Source organism: Podarcis gaigeae (genome assembly GCF_964106915.1).
Source record: "Podarcis gaigeae genome assembly, chromosome: 14".
Classification (NCBI taxonomy): domain Eukaryota; kingdom Metazoa; phylum Chordata; class Lepidosauria; order Squamata; family Lacertidae; genus Podarcis; species Podarcis gaigeae.
In genome coordinates, this window is record NC_139690.1 from 2125530 (window position 1) to 2146814 (window position 21285).

Genomic DNA, 21285 nt, shown 5'->3' on the forward strand with positions numbered 1-21285 from the left:
ACATATAAGCTGTCTAGATTATTTGATTCTCCACAGTAGTGTTATAAGTAGAGGATCCTGCCCTGCCCAGTGACTAAAAGGCAACAATGGCTGCTTCACAACCTGAGTGTTTTGGATGGAGCTGCGAAGTCATCTAAGTGTTTCTTTGCTTTTTGTCAAACCCAAATGGGAAATAACAATTTTCCTTCCCTCATTGGAGAGGCACAGATGAAACAAAATTAAATGTTTAGGCAAGTTGGACTACTCGTTTAAGAATTTGGTGCAGGCTGGGAGGAACCCGTATAGACTCTTAAGAGCATGGATGAAAATACTAACATTTGAAGTTGAGGACATGATGTGGTGGAATGCCGCAGCAGGATTTGCCAGCAGGAGTTCGGGATAGGTACATGAGTTATCACTGAGCACTGCAAATTACCATAACTCCATGCTAAATAAAACCTATCCTAATGCTAGAGTCTGCTGACCGGGCCCTTTCTGCAGCAACAATGATAACCCCTTGTCCAACCATAACAATAGATTCTGCTGCTTGTCTTCTCTGGCTACAGGCTGGAGAGTGCTGGAAAATTGAGGGGATGGAGTGATGCCCCAAGTGGGGAAAGGTTACAGCACTTTGGACTTTTCAGCTTAGAAAAAAGGCAAGTAAGGGGTGAGTGCACCATAAGTCCATAAAATGATGCATGACATGGAGCAGGTGAATGTCAAGCAAGACTAGTTTTCCTCCTTTCTCATAACACTAGAAGATTCAGGATAGATCAAAGAAAGGACTTATTCACACAGCGCTTACTGAAACGATGGAACTCACTTCCCCAACAAGCAACAATGCTCCCTTAGGGTGGCTAAAGGAGGATTAGAAAAATTCTCAGGGACACAGGTGCCGCTGTGGTCTAAACCACTCAGCCTTGGGCTTGCCGATCGGAAGGTCGGCAGTTCAAATCCCCGTGACGGGGTGAGCTCCCGTTGCTCGGTCCCTGCTCCTGCCAACCTAGCAGTTCGAAAGCACGTCAAGTGCAAGTAGATCAATAGGTACCGCTCCGGTGGGAAGGTAAACGGCGTTTCCATGCGCTGCTCTGGTTTCGCCAGAAGCAGCTTAGTCATGCTGGCCACATGACCCAGAAAAACTGTCTGTGGACAAACGCCGTCCTGTAGAGCGAGATGAGCGTGCAACCCCAGAGTCGTCCGGGACTGGACTTAACTGTCAGGAGTCCTTTACCTAGACAAATTCAGGGAGGACAATAAGGCTCTCCGTGGCTCCTAGTCATGATAATTGTGCCCTGACTCCATGGTCAGAGGCAGTACTGCTTCTGAAGCCGTGGCTGGAGACCCAGGCGGGGGCAGTTCTTGTGCTCAGCTCTGGCTTGTGGGTTCCCCACTGGGGCATTGGGTTGGCCCTGTGAGAAGAGGATGCTGGACTAGACGGGCCATTGGCCTGATCCAGCAGGCTCTTCTTTTCTGTTAGTTCCTATTGTGGTCTTTGCAATGCATCTTACAATATGTTTTGTTCTGAGATTCTTGTGTACTTTATGGTTTTTATTTCTAGACTATTGACTGAAATAAACTGATGAATAAAGAGGATATAGTCTTTCTCTCTCTCTCTCTCTCTCTCTCTCTCTCACACACACACACACACACACACACACACACACACACACACAGCTCCAGACTTGGATTGGGGCCATAAGTAATCTGGATCTAGAGTAGCCATTGCTCAACAGCTGCTTCCCTTAACTGTTCTTATATTTTCCAGACATCTGAGGTTTTGCGTGCTCTTGTTGGGGTGGAGTAAGGAAACGGAGGTTAAATGTTAAGCAGACCTATGAAATTTGCATTCCTTTTTGGATTTTGGAAAAGGCCACCATTAACTCAACCTTGCCTCCTCATTTGCCAAAACTGTGCGTTACTACTATTAGATGAAAAATCTCTTAATGACAAAAGATTATGTTGATTATCACTCAGAAGTAGCATTCATGGCCTTCCTTTGTACATTTCAGAATTATGCCTGTGGTAGATTGACTTAAGATGTTTGCTAAACAGGGAAGAATAGAGCAATAATTTCTCGAGACACACGTCAATTTCTCCAAACACACACCTTGGCTCTGGAATTCATTCAAATATTTCCACTAAGCACAGCAGTTCATAAGCTATTTAAACTGCTGTTTTAAATTGTAACAGCACTTCCATCTAGACATAGAGGAAACGGGAGCTATGTCTTGGGACTTGGTCTACTGTTTTTGAAACTTCACTATGCAAGAACACCCCTGAGGAGGAAATATCGCTGGAATTAGAAGCCACAACTATTCCAAAACTAACTGGTTCTACAAGAAACGGAATATATAACAAGGGTTCAGAAATTCTAATTTTCTAACCTGGTGCAAGACTTCAGCAAGGCACAGGGACTAGCACATGAATATGTGCACCCAAAGGTTTTGATGCACATTAGCAGTTCAGTGTTTGGACACCACTAACTCTACTGAGGGTGTCGTCATCATTTGGATTGTGATCTAGAGAATATGTGAAGATATATAATACCAGATTTCCACAAGCACTCATTTTCACACAGTCTACAGTATACAAACGGTTTAAAAAACGGAAAAGGAAGGTCTTCAGCTCAGTGGTAGAGCAGCTGCTTTGCATACAGGTGGTCTCAGATTCAATCCCCAGCATGACCAGATGGGGCTGAGAGAGGCCCTTGCCTGAAACCCTGGAGAGCGGCTGCCAGTCAGTGTGGACAATACTGAGCTAGAGGCACCACTGGTCTGACTCAGTCTAAGGCAGCTTCCAGGGTTCCTAATGCTTCTTCCTACCTTAACTGATCTACATTCCTACTCTTTCTACATTAAAAATACAGTGGTGCCTCGCAAGACGAAATTAATTCGTTCCGCAAGTCTTTTCGTCTTGCGAGTTTTTCGTCTTGCGAAGCACGGTTTCCCATAGGAATGCATTAAAAATAATTAATGCGTTCCTATGGAAACCGCCTTCAGACCAGGTCCGGGGACAGTCTGTCCCCCGACCTCTTCTGAAGGCCGGTGGGGGGCGAAAGTCTTTGCTCCCCCCCCCGCCTGCATTCCCGGGACAGCGGAGACTTCTCCGCTGTCCCGGGGCGGTCTTAAAATGCTGACGGGCGGCAGCGAACCCTTCGCTGCCATCCCCCAGCATTTTAAAAGCCCCTGGGACAGCGGAGACTTCCCGGGGCGATTTTAAAATGCTGGCGGGCAGCAGCGCTGCCGCCCGCCAGCATTTTAAGATCACGCCAGACAGCGGAGAAGTCCTCCGCTGTCCCGGGGTTTTTAAAATGCTGGTGGGCGGCAGCGCTGCTGCCCGCGAAGCCTTCACTGCCGCCCACCAGCATTTTAAAAACCCCGGGACAGCGGAGGACTTCTCCGCTGTCTGGGGTGATCTTAAAATGCTGGCGGGCGGCAGCGCTGCTGCCCGCCAGCATTTTAAAATCGCCCCGGGACAGTGGAGGAATTATCCGCTGTCCCGGGGCGATTTAAAAGCCCCCGGGAAGGCAGGCAGGCAGGGGGGACAAAGACTTTCGCCCCCCACCGCTCTCCCGGAAGGCAGGCAGGGGGGAGCAAAGACTTTTGTCCCCTGCCCGCCTTCAGAAGAGGTCCAGGACCTCTTCTGAAGGCCGGTGGGGGGCGAAGGTCTTTGCTCCCCCCCCCCGCCGCCTGCCTTCAAAAGCCATCCGGGATAGCGGGAAGCGCTTCCCTGCTATCCCGGACTGCTTTTAAAATGCTGGCAGTGGGGAGCAAAGCCTTTCGGCCCCCGCCGGCCTTCCTGGACCTCTTCTGAAGGCCGGAGGGGGGGGAAAGGCTTTGCTCCCCACCGCTAGCATTTAAAAGAGGTCCCCGGAGATTTCCCTATGGGCTTTCTTCTTGCGAAGCAAGCCCATAGGGAAATTCGTTTTGCGAAGCGCCTCCAAAACGGAAAACCCTTTCGTCTAGCGGGTTTTTCGTCTTGCGAGGCCTTCGTCTTGCGGGGCACCACTGTACTGGAAACAAGTATCTTGGTGGTCACAGACCTACTGTGGTGGTCAGCAAGGTCTGGGAAGCACCACTGGTGGCATCTGAAGGGACCTAAGCACTACTGAAACACTTGATAGGGCAAACCATCCTGAACCCATTTCATGCATGCCCTCTAGCCTCCAGAGCTTCCTAGCCTCCCATACCAATAAACAATATAGGCACTGTGGCTTGATATCCAAGAGACCGAGTCTTGCATCTCATGTAATTACTGTATTTTTCGCTCCATAAGATGCACTTTTTTCCTCCTAAAAAGTAAGAGGAAATGTCTGTGCGTCTTATGGAGTGAATGTGTGGTCAATCGCTGGCTCCCTTTCTGGCCCCACCCCCTGGCCCAGGCCTCCATTGTTGAATGTTCTGCAGAAGGAGGCTGTTTGTTTCCCCAGCAACATGTGACTGGCGGATTAGATTATCTGTCTGGAAATTGTAAAAAGGGCTCCCTTTCCTTTTGCAAAGAAGCTGCAGAACTGTGGGTTGAACCCCATAAAAACAGGATTTTTTCCCTTTGCAAAGTGAGCTCAACAACTTTGAGCAGATCCTCAAAAAAGGGGGACTTTTCCCCTTTGCAAAAGAAGCTGCAGAACTGTGAGCTGTTCCTCAAAAAAGGGGCTTTTCCCCTTTCCTCCTCTAAACACTAGGTGTGTCTTATGGAGCGAAAAATACGGTAAACTAGGTGCAGTTTCCTGCATTCCAGCCGTTCCTATTTGCTAGTAGAAGTTCCAATTCTGGCGGTTCTTTCTCCAGCAGTGGATGGTGTCCCTTGGGACTGGCAGGGCATAAGCCAAGGAGACCAACAGGAGGTGGCACCAAGAGCCGATGGCAGGCAGAGCCAATTATTTTCTTTTTATAATATTTTTTATTAAATTTTCAAATTTTACCAATTCTTTTAGAATAAGTTGACTTCCCACCCACCCTTCCATTGTGTTCTTTTATTCCCATATAAATATGCTATGTTAGTTATATTTTATCCATTATATATGTTATTCTAAATTATTAAACTGCAAATTATCATTTGTTGCTATACTTCAAATCCTGCATACGCTTTAACATAACCATGATTTTTTTTTCAAATATTCCACATTCATCTATTTTTTTCAAATATTTCTATTTTTTTCAAATATTTCCATTCATCTATTTTATTTCTCATTTTGTTCTCTCATTCTCACAGTTAGTCTAGCCATCTCAGCATATTCCATCATCTTCGTAAGTCCATCTTCTCTCATTGCAACTTCTTCTTTCCATCTTTGTGTGTTCTCTTGTTGCTGCTGTTGTATCACACGTAAACAGATTAAACAGTTCCTTCGGAAGCTCTGTCTAATTATACCTAACAGAAAGGCCTCAGGTTTCTTGGGAATCACCACTTGAAACATTAAAAAAACCAACTCATTATAAATCATTTCCCAATAGACCGGGGGAGCCGATTAATGCTAGTTTTGCCAACGTGCTTCTCACTGCTGAGTTTGACAAGGGCAGCACTGAGACGCAGGAGGGGGGAGCTGGCAGGCAGTTCACCCCCTGGACTGGTTTAAGACAACTCAGAAATTTCAAGTGGCCCAAAATGCAAGGGCTGGATTACTGGCAGGGGTTCTGCTTAGATCCCACATAAGCCCTACTTTAAAACAGTTACACTGGTTGCCGGTTTGTTTCAGGGTCCAATTCAAGGCGCTCACATTTGTGTTGGAAGTCCAACATGACACAGGCTTCACCTGCCCTTCCCTACAGACCCTCTCAGGTGCTGAGGTCAGCAAAGGGGGCCCTCTTGGTAGTTCCTCTGCCCTCAGAGCCTTGGGGGGGCAGCAGCCTGGGAGAGGGCATTATCTGGGGTGCCTCCACTTATGATATTCTGCATGCACAGAGGTGTATCTGACACCTTCACCATGCAGCTTTTGGGTGATGCTGAAAACGCCCCTCTTTATCCTAGCTTGTGATACTTGAGGTATATATTTTAGGACCCACCTTAGTATTTGTGATTGTAAATTGTTCTAAACAATGGCTGTACCCCACTCTGGAACCTTAGGGTAAAGAGTGGGTCTTAAATGATGGTGATGAATAAGAAGACAGGCAGGTGACGGCTGCATGAGGGCAGATTGAGGTCAGTGGGGCAGAGCCTCATTCCCCTTAATGGACTACTCTTCCCAATCTTGCATTTTGCAGAGATTTTATTAAAATGCATTACTGCTAGTTGCCATCCTTCCAGAAGTTCAGCCCTTAAAGCTGGGAGGAAAAAATTAGTAGTCGGGACTTGTCTGCCCATGAGCCGTACTGACAGAGTGGGGCTCTTTGCAAAAGGGCTTTCATGCAGCTCCACACTGTGCTTTAAAGTCCCGAGAGTCGAGCCAATGACGCCTGGTGATGTCATCCCTCCAGGATGGGGAGATAAGGATGTGACCTGCCAGCAACAAAATGTTCCTTGCTCCTGCTCTAAACTCTGCAGTAGTGTGAAGACTTTCTTGTTCAGGAAGGCCTTTGGTTGCTTGTGAACTTTGATTGATAAGTTTTCACTTCTATTATGGCTTTAGCTTCCTGGGTCTTTTTTCTTTTCCATTGATGTAAATGATGGCAGTGGTGCACCTACTCTCACTCAGCTGTCATTCCTGCATTTCGAGAAGCTTGGGCTAGGTGACCCGTGGGGTCCTCTTCAGCCCTACACCTCTCTTATTCTGTGATCCATTCATTTCTGGTTACTTGCACATTTTGGATGGGAGTTTTATAGTAAGAACAACAAGAGCTAGGAGTTTCTTTTCTGTCATTGCACCTGCACTCAGGAATACCCTTTTCCTACCATATGTGAAGTGCTGCCTATAAGTTGCTTCCCCCTGACCCATAATGCTGTGCTCTTCTGCTACTGAATTTCTGTTTTTAATTATGCCCTTTTATCTTTTTTTATGTAGTATTCCTGCATGCCACTTAGGCTCGTCTAAATATTAAGCAGTTTTAAAATGTTATTTAAACAGAATAAAGAGAATTATTTAAAAGGTGCTGCCAAGAGACGCAGAATATCAGAGTTCCTAACCAGACTTCCATTTCGTTCCCTCAGCACTTGGCCCTGGACGCTTCTGCTCTTCAGGGTTCATTTCACCTGCTGATCTCTCTTGGTTGTTCATAGTAATTACACATAATGCAGAGATACTATCACTACTAATTAATTCCAATATTTACTAATGCTGCTTTGGGTGTTCATAAAACTGAAAAGATAGGACAGAAATGGTTTTAAAATGTAAATAAAATTAAAACACACCCACAATTAAATTCTCCGTAAAGAAGGCTCATAGCTGCATTATAGGTGTCTGGGGAAACAGAACTGGCAAGGCAGTTGATTCCTTTCCAATACGCTGCAGATTTTCTTGTTGTCACTTCAGTTTCCAATGAACTTTGCCATAAAGAAATATCGAACTATTTACAAATATCTTAATGGAAAATTCCCTCAACGATCCAAGCCTCGAAGCCTGATTATATTTCCTGTGCTTACCTTCCAGAGCAAAACCAGATGTGTAAGGTGCACGCAGAGGGATCCTAGCATTTCCTTCGCCAAAAACTGAACTCTCTGATCCTTCAGAACTTACATACATGCCTTGCTTTAGGCTTAAGGGAAAGCACATGTGCTTGGCGGGGGGGGGGGGGGGCAGGCAGTGTGAGAAAGTGAGGCTGGTTTAACTCAAATTCATTCTGCCAAAGCAGCACTGAAGGCTCCGTGGGTCAAGGCTGGTCATCGTTCAGCTTTAAAATACACCTTTAAAAAAATGTTTGCACAGATCAGTTTGTCAGTTTAAAATTGTTTCAGTGCTATGATTGCAAGGAATCCCACTGTTGAGGCAGAAGATATTCATTCTGTAGATTGATTTATGTACAAAGCTCTCCCTGCAGCCGGTGGATAGAATTACTGGGGAGGAATGCCAACATTGAGCAACTTAAGCCTAGGGAACCTAACCTTGATCTAGCACTGGCTGGAAAAGCACATGCTAACCAAAAGTCGATTGCTTCTGCTTCTTAGGGATGGAGGCAAAATTCATTAGGACATATTTTTATTTTATTTTTATTTATTTTTTTTTAGTTTCAATTCATTATACAACACTAAACATTAAGACAACAGAAAAGACAAAACAAAAAGAGAGAGAGAAAAACGACAAAGAAAAGATAATCATTGCATAACATAAAACACCAACAAATTAAACTTACAATAACTAAATAACTAGATCACACAACAATAATTGACTTCCCTTGAACTCGGTTTCGGAATATGTTGCAAAGGGTTTTCTATCTGCAGTTTCATTTTCTCAAGACTCTTTAAATTTTTTACATCTGTTTCAATATAAGTGATAAACTTATTCCACTCATTATTAAACTTTGATCCTTTTTGGTTTCTTATTTTCTGTGTCATTTTTGCCAATTCTATATAATCAAATAATTTAGATTGCCACTCATTTATGGTTGGGATTTTTGATGTCTTCCAGTTTTGTGCAATTAATGTTCTAGCAGCCACTGTTGCATATTGGAAAAGTGTTTGGTCTTCCTTTTTAATTTCTTCTCCAATTATCCCCAGAAGGAAGGCCTCGGGTTTTTTTGTGAAGGTATATTTAAATATTTTTTTTAATTCATTGTAAATATTTTCCCAGAACTTTCTAATTACCTCACAAGACCACCACATGTGGTAAAAATTGCCTTCCTTAATCTTGCATTTCCAGCATAATTTGTCTCCGGTTTTGTACACTTTTTCTAATTTTACAGGCGTGATGTACCACCTGTACATCATTTTTTCCATGTTCTCTCTAATTGTTGTACATGCTGAGAATTTCATACCTTTATTCCAAAGTTTCTTCCACTTATCAAACTCTATGTTGTATCCAAAGTCTATCGCCCTTTTCACCATTACTTCTTTTATTTATTCATCTTTGGTGTCCTATTCAAGCAACTGGCTGTACATTTTTGATAGGAGTTTTGATTTGTTTTCTAATATTTCTACCTAGAATCTGGATTTTTTTTCGTTCATCCCACTCTTTTTATCTTCAGCCCATAAAGCATTGATTTGATGAAATTGGATCCAGCCTGTCAGTTTATTCTTCATCTCTTCATATGGCCTAATCTTCCATCCATTTTCTGTTTTTATTAGCAAATCTTCGTAAGTCCATCTTTCTCCTTCAATATTTGTTTTTTTATTGTTAGGATGTCGATTGGTGATAATCACCAGAGGGTGTTTCTTTCCAAAAAATTTTTGTTTCTCTCCCATACTTCCAACAGTGGCCCTCTGATAATATGATTAGAAAACCCTTTGTGGACCTTTTCCTTATTACGCCACAGGTAGGCATGCCAACCGAATCTTATATTGAAGCCTTCTAAATCTAACAGGTCTGTGTTTTTAATAATAATCCAATCTTTAACCCAGCAAAGGCACGAGGCTTCATAATACAGCTTCAAATTTGGAACCGCAAATCCTCCCCTATCTCTTTGATCCGTGGTGAAGAAGAAGAAGAGTTTGGATTTTGATATCCCACCTTTCACTCCCTTTAAGGAGTCTCCAAGCGGCTAACATTCTTCCTCCCCCACAACAAGCACTCTGTGAGGTGAGTGGGGCTGAGAGACTTCAAAGAAGTGTGACTGGCCCAAGGTCACCCAGCAGCTGCAGGTGGAGGAGCGGAGACGTGAACCCGGTTCCCCAGATTACGAGTCTACCGCTCTTCACCACCTGCCTTCCCCCACCCCTACCTCATCCTGAGCTCTATCGGGTTGAAGGCGGTCCAATCTGATTGCAAGGCGCCGACCCATTAGTAGTTCAGTGGGGCTCCGGCCAGTCGTTGAGCTGGGGGTGCTGTGCTGCGCTAGAAGGAATGTGGCAAGGCGGTACTCCCAATCCCCTTGCGTCATGCGGCAAAGGGTGTCCTTGGTGGTCCGCACCATGCGTTCTGCTTGGCCATTGGTGGCCGGGTGGAATGGCGCCGAAAGGATGTGGCGAATGGCATTCTGCGCTGTGAAGGTTTGGAATTCTCCTGACGTAAATGCAGTCCCGTTGTCTGAGACGAGAGTATCAGGGAGCCCGTGGGTTGAAAACAGCCTGCGTAGTACCCGGATGGCTGCGGACGTAGAAGTGGACGGTACCAGTGCGACTTCCAGCCATTTGGTGTAGGAGTCCACCACTATGAAAAATGTTTTCCCCTGAAAGGGGCCAGCGAAGTCCACATGCAGGCGTGACCATGGTGCTCGGGCGGACTCCCAGGACTGGACTGGGGCCCTTGGGGGATCTGGGTGGGATTCTTGGCAGGCCTGGCAGTGTTTGACCCAGGCCTCTATCTCTCCGTCGATCCCCGGCCACCACACATAACACCTGGCAAGGGCTTTCATTCTTACTACCCCTGGGTGTGTCTCGTGTAGGGCTGTGAGGACCCTTTTGCGGAGGGGCTGGGGAACAACGACCCTGCTTCCCCATAACAGGCACCCCTTGTGAGCTGACAGTTCATGTTTGCGGGTTGTGTAGCCGGCGAATTCTGGCCCGGGGCTGCTGCTGGGCCATCCCCTCCACACCCAGTCCAGGACCCGGGAGATGACCCTATATTTCTTGGAATGGTGTGCAACTTCTTGTTCCTGAATGGGGCGGTCGGGAAGCAGCTCCAGGCTCATAACCTCTTGTGCAGGTGCTGGGTCGGGGCCTGTTTCCGGTAGTGGTAGCCTGCTGAGGGCGTCCGCATGGCCCATCGCCTTCCCAGGGTGGTGAATCAGTGCATACTGGTAGCTGGCAAGGAAAATTGACCACCTGAGGACGCGAGGAGACAGCACTTGGGGGGTCTGCTTTTCGGGGGCAAACAAGCCAAGCAATGGCTTGTGGTCAGTCACCACAGTGAAGGGCCGCCCATACAAGAAATCATGGAATTTTTTTACTCCCTTCACGATTGCCAGACCCTCCTTGTCGATTTGCGAGTAGTTCCGCTCGGTTTCGTTGAGTGTCTGGGAAAAATATGCCACCGGTACCTCTCTTCCATCCAGGAGTTGGTGTCCCAGGACAGTGCCAATGCCATAGGGTGAGGCGTCGCATGCTAGCACAACCGGCAGCCTCTCGTCGAAGTGTGCCAAGACCAAGTTTGAGACAAGCAAGTCCTTGACTGCCTGGAATGCAGCCTCCTGGCGCTGGCCCCACACCCAAGGGGCCCCGCTTGTCCAGGAGTCTGTGTAGGGGCTCCGCTACCGCCGCCTTGTGGAGAAGGAAGGAATGGTAAAAGTTCAATAGTCCCAAGAAGGCCTGAAGTTCAGTCTTGTTCTTGGGCGCTGGGGCATCACAAATGGCCCGTACCTTGTCCCCAGTTGGGTGGACCCCTTCTGCATCCACCATAAATCCCAGAAAGTCCACCTGAGGCACTCCTAGTAGACATTTTTTCCCGCTTCACCTTGAGACCCGCCGTCTGGAAACGGTGCAGAACGGTGTGGAGGCGGTCCTCAAACTCCTCGGGTGTGGGCCCGGCAATCAACACATCATCGAAGAAGGGGGTGACACCAGGAATCCCTTTAAGGAGAGAGTCCATTAGATTCTGGAATATACCTGGTGCCACGCTGACCCCGAATTGCAGCCGCTTTACCCTGAGTAGCCTCATCTACTGGCAGCTGTTGATATGCTTGGGCCAAGTCCAGCTTGCCAAAAAAATTTGACCCAGCCAGGGTGGCAAGGACATGGCTGACCACTGGCACTGGGTATGCATGGGCCGTGAGGGCCTTGTTTATGGTACATTTGTAGTCTGCGCAGATGCAGACCGAACCATTAGGCTTGACGGGTGTGACAATTGGGGTTTCCCAGGGGGCATTAGGCACCGGCTCCAGCACTCCTTGCTCCACGAGTCGGTCCAATTCCTCATCTATACGGGGTTTAAGGGCGAACGGGACCCGGCGGGCCTTGAGCCTAACCGGTCGTACTGCAGGGTCAAGCTGTAGAGCAATGGGGGGGCCCATATACTGTCCCAATTTCCCATCGAAAACCCCCGGAAATTCCTTGCATATGGCATCCACGTCCACTTGTAAGCTCATGTGGTTCACCCCGGTGATGGCTAGCCCCAGTGGTCCAAACCATGCCAATCCCAGTAATCTAATGTAGGGGTCCTTGACCACAAGCAAGTCCAGTTGCCACGTCCGCCCTCGGTATTGCACGCTGAAGGTCCCCACCCCCATTGTGGGGACCTTACGTTTCTGGAAGTCCCGGAGGGTGAATGGGGCCGGCCTGAGTTTGGGACCCCCAGTAGGGCACAGTTTCCTTAAGGTCCTTGCCGAGATTATGGATAGAGTTGAACCCGTGTCAAGCTCCATGCGGATGGGGCCCCCTCTATCTGTACCTCTACATAAATTTTCTCTACGTTGGGGTGGGGCAACTGGTATACCTGGAAGTCCGTGAGCTCCGTCGAGTTGCCTTGGTGCGTTGGGCCCCGGGACCTGAGGCTCTTGGATTGGTCATCTGATGCCTGGTGTCGGGTGGGCCGAGCCCGACACACCCGGGCGATGTGTCCCAATTTTCTGCACTGTCTGCACTCTGCGTTGCGGAAACGGCAGATCCTCCTCTCGTGACTTTCTCCACAGCTTGCGCAGTTCCCTCCTTCTCGTCGAGGCAGCTGTGGTATGTGGGCTGCTTGAGTGTGCTGCTGTACTCGGTGCACCTCCTCCCTGTCGGATCCTGAGTCGTCGGTGAGGTCTTCGTGGTGGACCCTCGGTTGGGACGGCTGGCTCGGCCGTGCCTCTTGCGTCGACCTCTCAGCAGCTTCCGTTGCCAAGGCCTCCTCCAGAGCGACCTGGAATGTTAGATTCTTCTTAGCGTAGAGACGTCGTTGCAGCTTCTCATCCTTCAGGCCACCGATGAGGCGGTCACGAAGCATGTTCTCCAGCTCTGAGAAGTTGCAGAACCGGGCAGCTTGGCGGAGAGAGGTCACAAACCCAGTTATGGTTTCCCCAGGGGCTTGCCGCTTTGCGTAGAAGGCATTTCGACGAGCCACCACTGAGGGCTGTGGCGAAAAGTGCCCCTTCAGCTGTTCCATTATTGTTTTGTATGGAACAGTAGCGACGTCTTCAGGTGCAAGGAGAGCCCGGGCGATTTCAAACGTCTCCTCTCCACAGACGCTGAAGAATATTGCCCTCTTCTTGGCGTCTTCTTCATCGGTGATCCCTTTGGCTTCTAGGAGGAAGGTGAAACGGGAGGTGTACGCTTCCCAGTCTCCAGATGCTGGGTTGAACGGCGAGAAGCTGCTGTCGGTTGCCATTCTGAGTTCCTTGGGTCCCGGAGCTGAAGCCTGGATACACGGTGCGAGGCAGCGGTGCGGCAGGTGGCGGTGCTGCGGTGCTGTGTGTGGCAGTCAGCTCAGCGGGATCCCACCTTCATCGCCAGTGAAATATACTCAAAGTCGCAAAGTGATTTCATGCTCTTTATTCAGCTCATAGTGGTGAGGAGGAATGAATGAAAGTCCCCTGTAATGAATGAAAGTATCTGCTTTATATACATTATTTACACAATGGGCTGCACATGATTGGCTAATTCTGGAATTCTACTGTAAGCCAATCAGGTTGTGGATTCACTTATATCTGGAGCATGATTGGGTGGTTCCTGCCAACCAATCATATTGCTGCATTGTTCTAAGACCAATCAGACTGCTGCATTCTGAATCCTATTGTTCTAGGACCAATCAGACTGTTGCAGTTTGGATCCTATTCAATTCAGTACATAACAGTCATCATTTTAGTTTTTATTCTATTTAATTTAAAGCCGGATAACTTTCCAAATTCTCCTAGCAGATCTATCACTTTACCAACACTTTTTTTTGGATCTTCCAACGACAACATAAGATCATCGGCATATGCTTTCAATTTATATTCTTTTACTCCAATTCTTATTCCGCGTATCTCTGAAGTTTTCTTTATCTTATTTATAATTATTTCTAACACCATAATAAACAAAAGAGGTGATAGAGGGCACCCTGTCTTGTACCCTTCGAGATTTCAAAATATTCAGTTAAGTTGTTATTAATTATTAATTTAGCACTTTGTTGCGAGTAAATTGCTTTTATTCCTTCCAGGAATGTGCCCTCTATCCCTGCTGTTTCCAAACATTTTATTAGGAAATACCAAGATACATTGTCGAAAGCCTTTTCGGCGTCGATGAACATTAATACCGCGGGAATTTCATTTTTACAATCTAAGTATTCAATAAGATTTATTATATGTCTTATGTTGTCTTTTATTTGCCTATTAGGTAAGAATCCGGCTTGGTCCTTATGGATGAAATTGGCTAAACACTTTTTAAGTCGACTCGCCATTACGTCTGCGAAGATCTTATACAGTGGTACCTCGCAAGACGAAATTAATTCGTTCTGCGAGTTTTTTCGTTTTACGAGTTTTTTCATCTTGCGAAGCACGGATTCCCTGGGTAGTAACGGTTTTAAGAAAAAGGAAACAAACTCGCTAGACGTTTTCATCTTGCGAAGCAAGCCCATAGGGAAATTCGTCTTACGAAGCAACTCAAAAAACGAAAAACTCTTTTGTCTTGCGAGTTTTTGTCTTACGAGGCATTCGTCTTGCAAGGTACCACTGTAATCATTATTTAATAATGAAATCGGTCTGTAGTTCTTGATATTAAGTTTCTCCGAGTCTGGTTTAGGTATTAGCGTAATGTATGCTTCTTTCCAGGACGCTGGTATTCTTCCACCTCTTAAAACCTCATTCATTACTTCACAAAGTTCTTCTAAGACTTTGTAATACTTGGCCGATAAGCCATCTGGCCCCGGAGCTTTCTCCAGTTTCATCTTCTTTATCGCCTCCTGAATTTCCTCTGCTTTTATGGGTTTATTTAATAGGCTTTTTTCCTCCTCTGATAGACTGTTGATTCTGTTTTCTTCTAGGTATTTTCCTATTTCTATTACATCTTCTTCTTCTCTTTTATATAAATTTTCATAGAATTTAAGGAAGCTCTTTTTTATTTCATTAGGGTCCTCCACAACTTGTTCTTCTATTTTTACTTTATTGATCACATTTTGTTTTCTCCTTTTTCTTAACTGCCATGCCAGGAATTTTCCAGTTTTATTTGCAGACTCGAAAATTTTTTGTTTCATTAACTTAATTCCCCATTCCACCTCTTGGTTTATTAATATTGAATATTGTGTTTGTAACATCTTATACAATTGCTTATTTCCTTCATCATTCGGTTTCTGTATCAAATTCTTTTCACATTCTCTTAATTGGGTAAGTAACTCTTCTTTTTTGTTCTCTCACCTTTTTTCTATTTTGTTGTATCAAACCTATTTTGTTGTATCAAAAAACCTCTTAACACTGCCTTGCTAGCATCCATATTTATTTCTTTATTAATATTTAAATCAAAATAGTCTTTCAAGGTGGATTTAGCCTTTTCAATCACATCCTCTTTTTCAAATAAATAATCATTCATTCTCCATCTGTACATACCCTGGGTCTCCCATTTTAAATGTAACATTATTGAACTATGATCAGATAGAATTCTAGGTTGTATCTCACATTTCGACACTCTTATTGTTAATTCTCTTGAGATCCATTTTTAAGTGAGCTGACCGAATTTGCTTCAGTTGGGAGGGTGGGATGGAAATTGTATTTTTTCAGGGCTGGGGGGGATGCATACAGAAATATGTATTTTATGAAATGCATTGAAAAGTGCAGATTTTCTGGGGAAATGCAGACAAAACAGCATGTTTTAGGAGAAAATGCATTGAAAAGAATGCAGAAATATGTATTTTAAAGAAAGAATGTATACATCATAGGTATTTTAGGGGAAAGTGCATCATTTTAAAAGCTATTTAGGTTTCTCTTTTTTTTTAGCTGCTGTGAGTTCCACCATGGACTTAGCCATGGGGGGGCAGGGGGGCAACTGCCCCCCAATCAAGTAAATAAATTAAAATACTTAACGTAAAAGCAGAAATTGTAGAAAGATTTTGACAGATTGTTCTGACCACTTAGGGTCAAAAGAAAGTAATTTCAAACAACTGTTATTGAGACATTTCATTCCAAATCTGTTAGACAGAGCCAGACAGAGGATGATGACAGGTGGGTGTCCCCCCCCCAACATAAATCCTGGCTATGCCCATGAGTGCCACAGAATTTGGGTGGAGAAACTTTCAATTATGTGATATCATGATGCAAGATAAGATGCACTTAAAGCATTAAGCAGAAGAACAAGACAGTGGCTCATCAGGAGAGAATTCCAGGGCTCTACACATCAGGACAAAAGAAGGGCACCCCACATTTTAAAACAAAATATGTTGCCATTTTGGGGAGAGAAGTTACATATGCTAATCATATTAATACATGCACTCTTCTTTGTCTTTGTTTTGTTGTTACTACAAGCATGTTGATGCAAACCTTCCATTTTTAATGCCGTGTGCAGACCATCAAACCTGCCTTGTGCTGGCACCTTTTGAGAAACAGAACACTTTAAACTACCATAGTATCCCATCAACACTCAGCTGCTGTCCTCTCCAGCAAACACACCCAGGACTCAGAAATCCACTGATAACATCACAAGACATTTTGCTGCCCAGAGACACTGCCCCCTCACCCCTACTATGGTCAACACCATAGTAAACAACAACAACAACAACAACAACAATTTATTTGTACCCCGCCCATCTGGCTGGGTTTCCACAGCCCCTCTGGGTGGCTCCCAATGGAATATATAAAAAAGCGACTATTTGGGCTATCTCTATAGATCCAGCCAGTTCAATTCGGATTTTAATGCTAACCTGCCTAATTTACACTTTCTGAAACAATACATCAAGAGAAACACAGCTATATTTTGAAAACCACCCTTCACTTGTGATGCAGTTCTCCAACCAGGAGAAGCATGCAAAAATGCATGCATTAGGGGAAGTGCGCATAAAATGCATATGTGAAAAGAACGCATGAAAAGCACTATATTGTGGGAAATTGCTTGCAAAACTCGGTGCATCGTCCCAAATTACACACAAAAAGACATGTTTTAAAAGAAATATGCAATAAACTTGCAAACCGATTCTGAAGTGCCAAGAACTGGCAGAATGAGAAACAGAGACAAACCGAAACAGTCAGATTCCTCCGCCAGAAGCAACAGCACGGAGCAGTCACTCAGAAGGAACTTGCACTTCATGCAAAAAGGGGTCTGCCTTGCCCTTGGGGAGAAGAAGCCACAGCTTTCTTGCCCAGCAGCTGATTGGGGTCCCACAAAGTTTAGCAAGCCTGTGTCTCCTGCCTGAACGCTTAGAACCAGCTTCTATAACATGAATCCCCAGAGAGGCTCTCCAGACTCTCAGAATCTCCCTTGTTCCCAGCAAAATGGGCTGCTTCAAGATGGCTGGCAGCAGCGCTCATGAGCGTCTGAAAAAGGTCCCCTAATGCCAGGCATTTTAAGAGAATTCAGAAGGAGTCTCCGAACTTGCAATTTATTTTGTTTACTACTCCAACATACCCAAAGAAACCATTTACGGTTTTATCACACCACTCTGCAGCTTAGAATGAACTGGCAGGGCGGGGGGGGGGGGGAGTTGCTCTTAGTCTGAGCACTTTCCCCCCTTTTTTCTTAAATGTCTTAATTATGCTGTTCTCACCAGTGCTGGCATTGTGGAAGGGCAGGATAAATAACAGATCCAGTACTGACCAGAGAGGCCTGCCCATCTCAGTCCAAACAAGGCAATCATTTCAAGAGCAACATGCTCTGAGAGGCCCTGACTAACCAGCTCAACACAAAAGAAAGCAAGTCAGGACCCTACACGTTTTGAAAATATAAGCTGTTAAAAGTTGCTAGTAACCCTGTTTAACCTGTGCAAAGAACCTGAGTACCTTCGCATGACAGCCACATTCTTTAGGAACAATGGAAATGTCAATCCCAATGTGTGTTGGGGGGGGTGTTGCTACCCAAAGGAAGTACTACATTTCTCAGAAGTCAGCATATGGTTATTACTAGGCTGTAGGGAGAGGGGGGTTCCTCCTTCAGCAGAGATTAAAGTCGTTGTGGACCTCACCGTGCCTTCGGGACAAAAATGCCACTCACTTACCCACAATGGGTGAAATCTTAAGGATGAAAAACATACATTCATCTAGGGGGATTAACAACCAGATCAGGGTGTTATTGCAGGGTTGAGCTCAGAGATCAAACTGAAATGGAATTTCTGCTGGGACAGCTTTGCAAGTTGAGCAGTGAGCACTTCATTTGAAAGCCAGCGTGAATATAGCGTTCTGGGACAGCTGGGTGCAACCTCCCCTTTGTCATAGGCTTGTGGTAGGTCAAATGCTCCTCCTCTGCCCCAGTTCACCATCTGTGAAATGCAAAGCTTACTGGGCCACCCACTGCCATGCTCAGAAAGCACACTTTGGGGTCTGCCTTTGGTGCCTAGAAATCCATGATTAGGAACTTTTGTGCTTTTTTGCTCTGCTAAATTAGCAGCCCTATAAGAAAAAGCTCTACAAATACTGTTGTGGGTTGTGGGGGTCAGTCTGGATGATGCTCCAAGTCCCTTCCCATTTTTTGGGTCCTTTGGGAGGATTAGATCTAAATAGAGGATTCCATCGCTGAAGGAGTCAAGTTTCTTTGTAAGACAAGGACCTTAGCAGGTCGCTTAAGTGTCTTCATCCACATCCCAAAAGAATAAACTAGCCTGCAAGAGCTGCAACTAAGGGAGGCTGTCCTTTAGGCTAGCGGGTGGACCTTTCCTCCACGCCCCCCCCCACCTGCCTCCTAGGTAGAAGAACAACAGCCAGAATGTAGGCGAGAGAGCGGAAGCAGAAGCCAGCTGGACACTGGAGATGCCAAGAGCTGCTTGTTCTGTGCTGGATCCAAACTAATGGAGAAGAAATATCTGTCTGGGTGCTAATGCGGTAAACCCCTCCATCTTATGTTCACATCGTGCATATGTGTAAATAAAACCACATATTCTAAAGACACCCCAGACTCCCCTGACCTTCATCCCAAAAGGGTAAGTGTGCCTGGAACCCCTGAAATTTCTCCCCACTTGGACATTGGGGTGGTATGTAACAATATATGAAGGAACCTAACATGACACGGGGCAGCTGTTTTGCAGCAACAGCCTCACAATTATCAGGAGATAAAGTGTAATAGATTGTCCTGAAGTGCTGTGTGGGTCACTTACCTTTCTGTGTTCGATGGAGGGCTGTGGAATGACAAGCTGAAATCCAAGGACCACAATGGAGCTCAGAAGCCTGCAGGACAAAATAGTTTCTGCTGAGTTCCAGGAGTCAAGGAAAACCACAAGCAACAGTTATGGTTTCTTTTGCTTCCACTCAGCTCCCCCACCCCCCACAACGGCACCCCTAAGCAGCCACAGACCACACGACGGGGGTTCCAGGTCAGAGGAAACAACACCTGTGAAAGGTTGAACCGTGACATTTTCCTATTTAGAAATTAACCACTGCCCCCCCCCCTATTCCTCCCAGGTAAATTACACCACCGCAACTCAGATCCTTCTGGAACCATCTCAAAGGGGTGTGAATGTCTAAGAGAGAATATACTGTATAAATAAAGAAATATTTATTTAGTGCGGGGGGGGGGGGAGAGAGAGAGAAACCAACACAAACTACCAGTATATGGTTTTGCTTTTCCCTCCCTCTTCCAGATGCTGCCCTTCATTCCATTGTTATTGTTGTTATTGTACTTATTTATATCCACCTTTTTCCCAGACTGGGATTCAAGGCAGCTTACACAAATTAAAACAGGCATCTTTAAAATCCCAAAAGCTAAAAAAAATATTACGAAAGACATAAAAAAGCAATTAAACTCAAATTGAAATAAAATATAAAAAACCCAAATCTGTTAAAATGCAGCACAGTGCTATTTAAGCACTTGCTTAAGAAAAGTCAGTCCGTTCCCAAAGGCCTATCAGAATAAAATAGCCTTCTCCTGCTGACAGATTCTGTTTGTTCCGCATTGCAGCCCTCTCTCTGCTGAGAAGTCCAGCCGAGCTGCGCTGCGAACTGGGGGGGGGGGGGGGAGTGGAGTTCCTGCAGCCCCTGCATGCTGCTGGTGGGCGAGGCAGAGGCAGCAGTGGGTCCTAGCTTTGTATAGATACTCAAAAGCCAGAGATTTCGGCACATGCATACTCCATCCTATGTTGCCACTATGAACAGCCAGGGCTTCCCGGCTTGTGCTAGCAGATGGAGAAGGTTGGATACAACCCAGAGAGTAGCTGAAGGGGAAATTTGAGACATTTTCCTGGAAGAGATTAATCTTAGTATTGTTAGATATAAATAGGTAAATTTGCACACTGAATAAACTACAGTGGGCTCCACAATGCCTCAGTTTCCTTGTCACATGTTTGGCTCACACACACTCCTGCTGGGCATTTTAACCCTGAGCAATGGCCCAGAAGCAGGGCACAGTTAGACATGCCTGAAATCATTTGTGGGGAGCCAACATCCTACTTGGGCTACAGGTTCACCCATGGTGGGAAGTGAGACTTGGCATGAACATGCAGGGATGTTATAGCATTTATTTATTTATTTATTTATTCATTCATTCATTATTTACTAACACTCCTACAATTGCTTGATTGTAAAAAAAAAAAAAATCGAAGCAATTTATAAGAAAGATAAAACAACAGAATTATCTATAAAAGTTAACAACCATAATTTAAACCATTCAAAAAGTTTAAAGTTAACAACAAACGAAAAATGGATAAAAACACACATCAACTGTCTAAGCATTTGAGTAGACTTGTCTAAACAAAAATGGTTTTAGGCACCGGAAAAAGTATAGTGAAGGTGCCTGGCTAAGATCACTAGGCAGGGAGTTCCAAAGTGTAGGCACTGCTGTACTAAGAGACTGATTTATTCCAAATGCAGAATGGGACTTCCGGAGGCGGCGCGAAACAGCAATGGCGGTCCTCTTCGCGCTGTGAAGAGGGGCTCCGCGAAAAAGGGTCGTCCGCTGCGGCAAAGCGGAGACCCATCAAGAAAAACCGCAGGCAGAGCGAGCCTGCGGCCGTGGGACTCGGCGGGCGCCTTGAGCCCCCCCAGAAGCAGAGAAGGAGCCTCGTAAGAGGCTCTGGAACGTGAAAGGGGGAGCGGCGCTGTGAGTTCATCGCTCTTTTCGTGGAAGCAAAGCCGCGCTGCTGCTGCTGATGAGCGCTGACCTTTCTTCTTGAAAATATCGGAATTGGAGCAACATACCCGTGAGTAAGGGGTTTAAATTCTTAATCTAAATTGAAGAAATTCGGCTGAAAACGGGAGGCGAGTAACAGGAAGTCCGCCTCCCGACTCTGCTAATTAGATCAAAGCAAGGGCTCTGAAGCGAGCTGAAGTG

General features: G+C 45.7%; 1 protein-coding gene across 1 annotated transcript in view; it reads right to left on the bottom strand.

Moving 5' to 3' along the window:
• LOC310831559 (thrombospondin type-1 domain-containing protein 4-like) overlaps positions 1 to 21285 on the bottom strand; it is a 115112-nt gene that overhangs the window by 67940 nt on the left and 25887 nt on the right. Inside the window, exon 3 of the mRNA XM_083712238.1 lies at positions 19118 to 19187. Within this exon, the coding sequence (XP_083568364.1) occupies positions 19118 to 19187 (70 nt within the window). The remainder of the gene's footprint in view (positions 1 to 19117; positions 19188 to 21285) is intronic.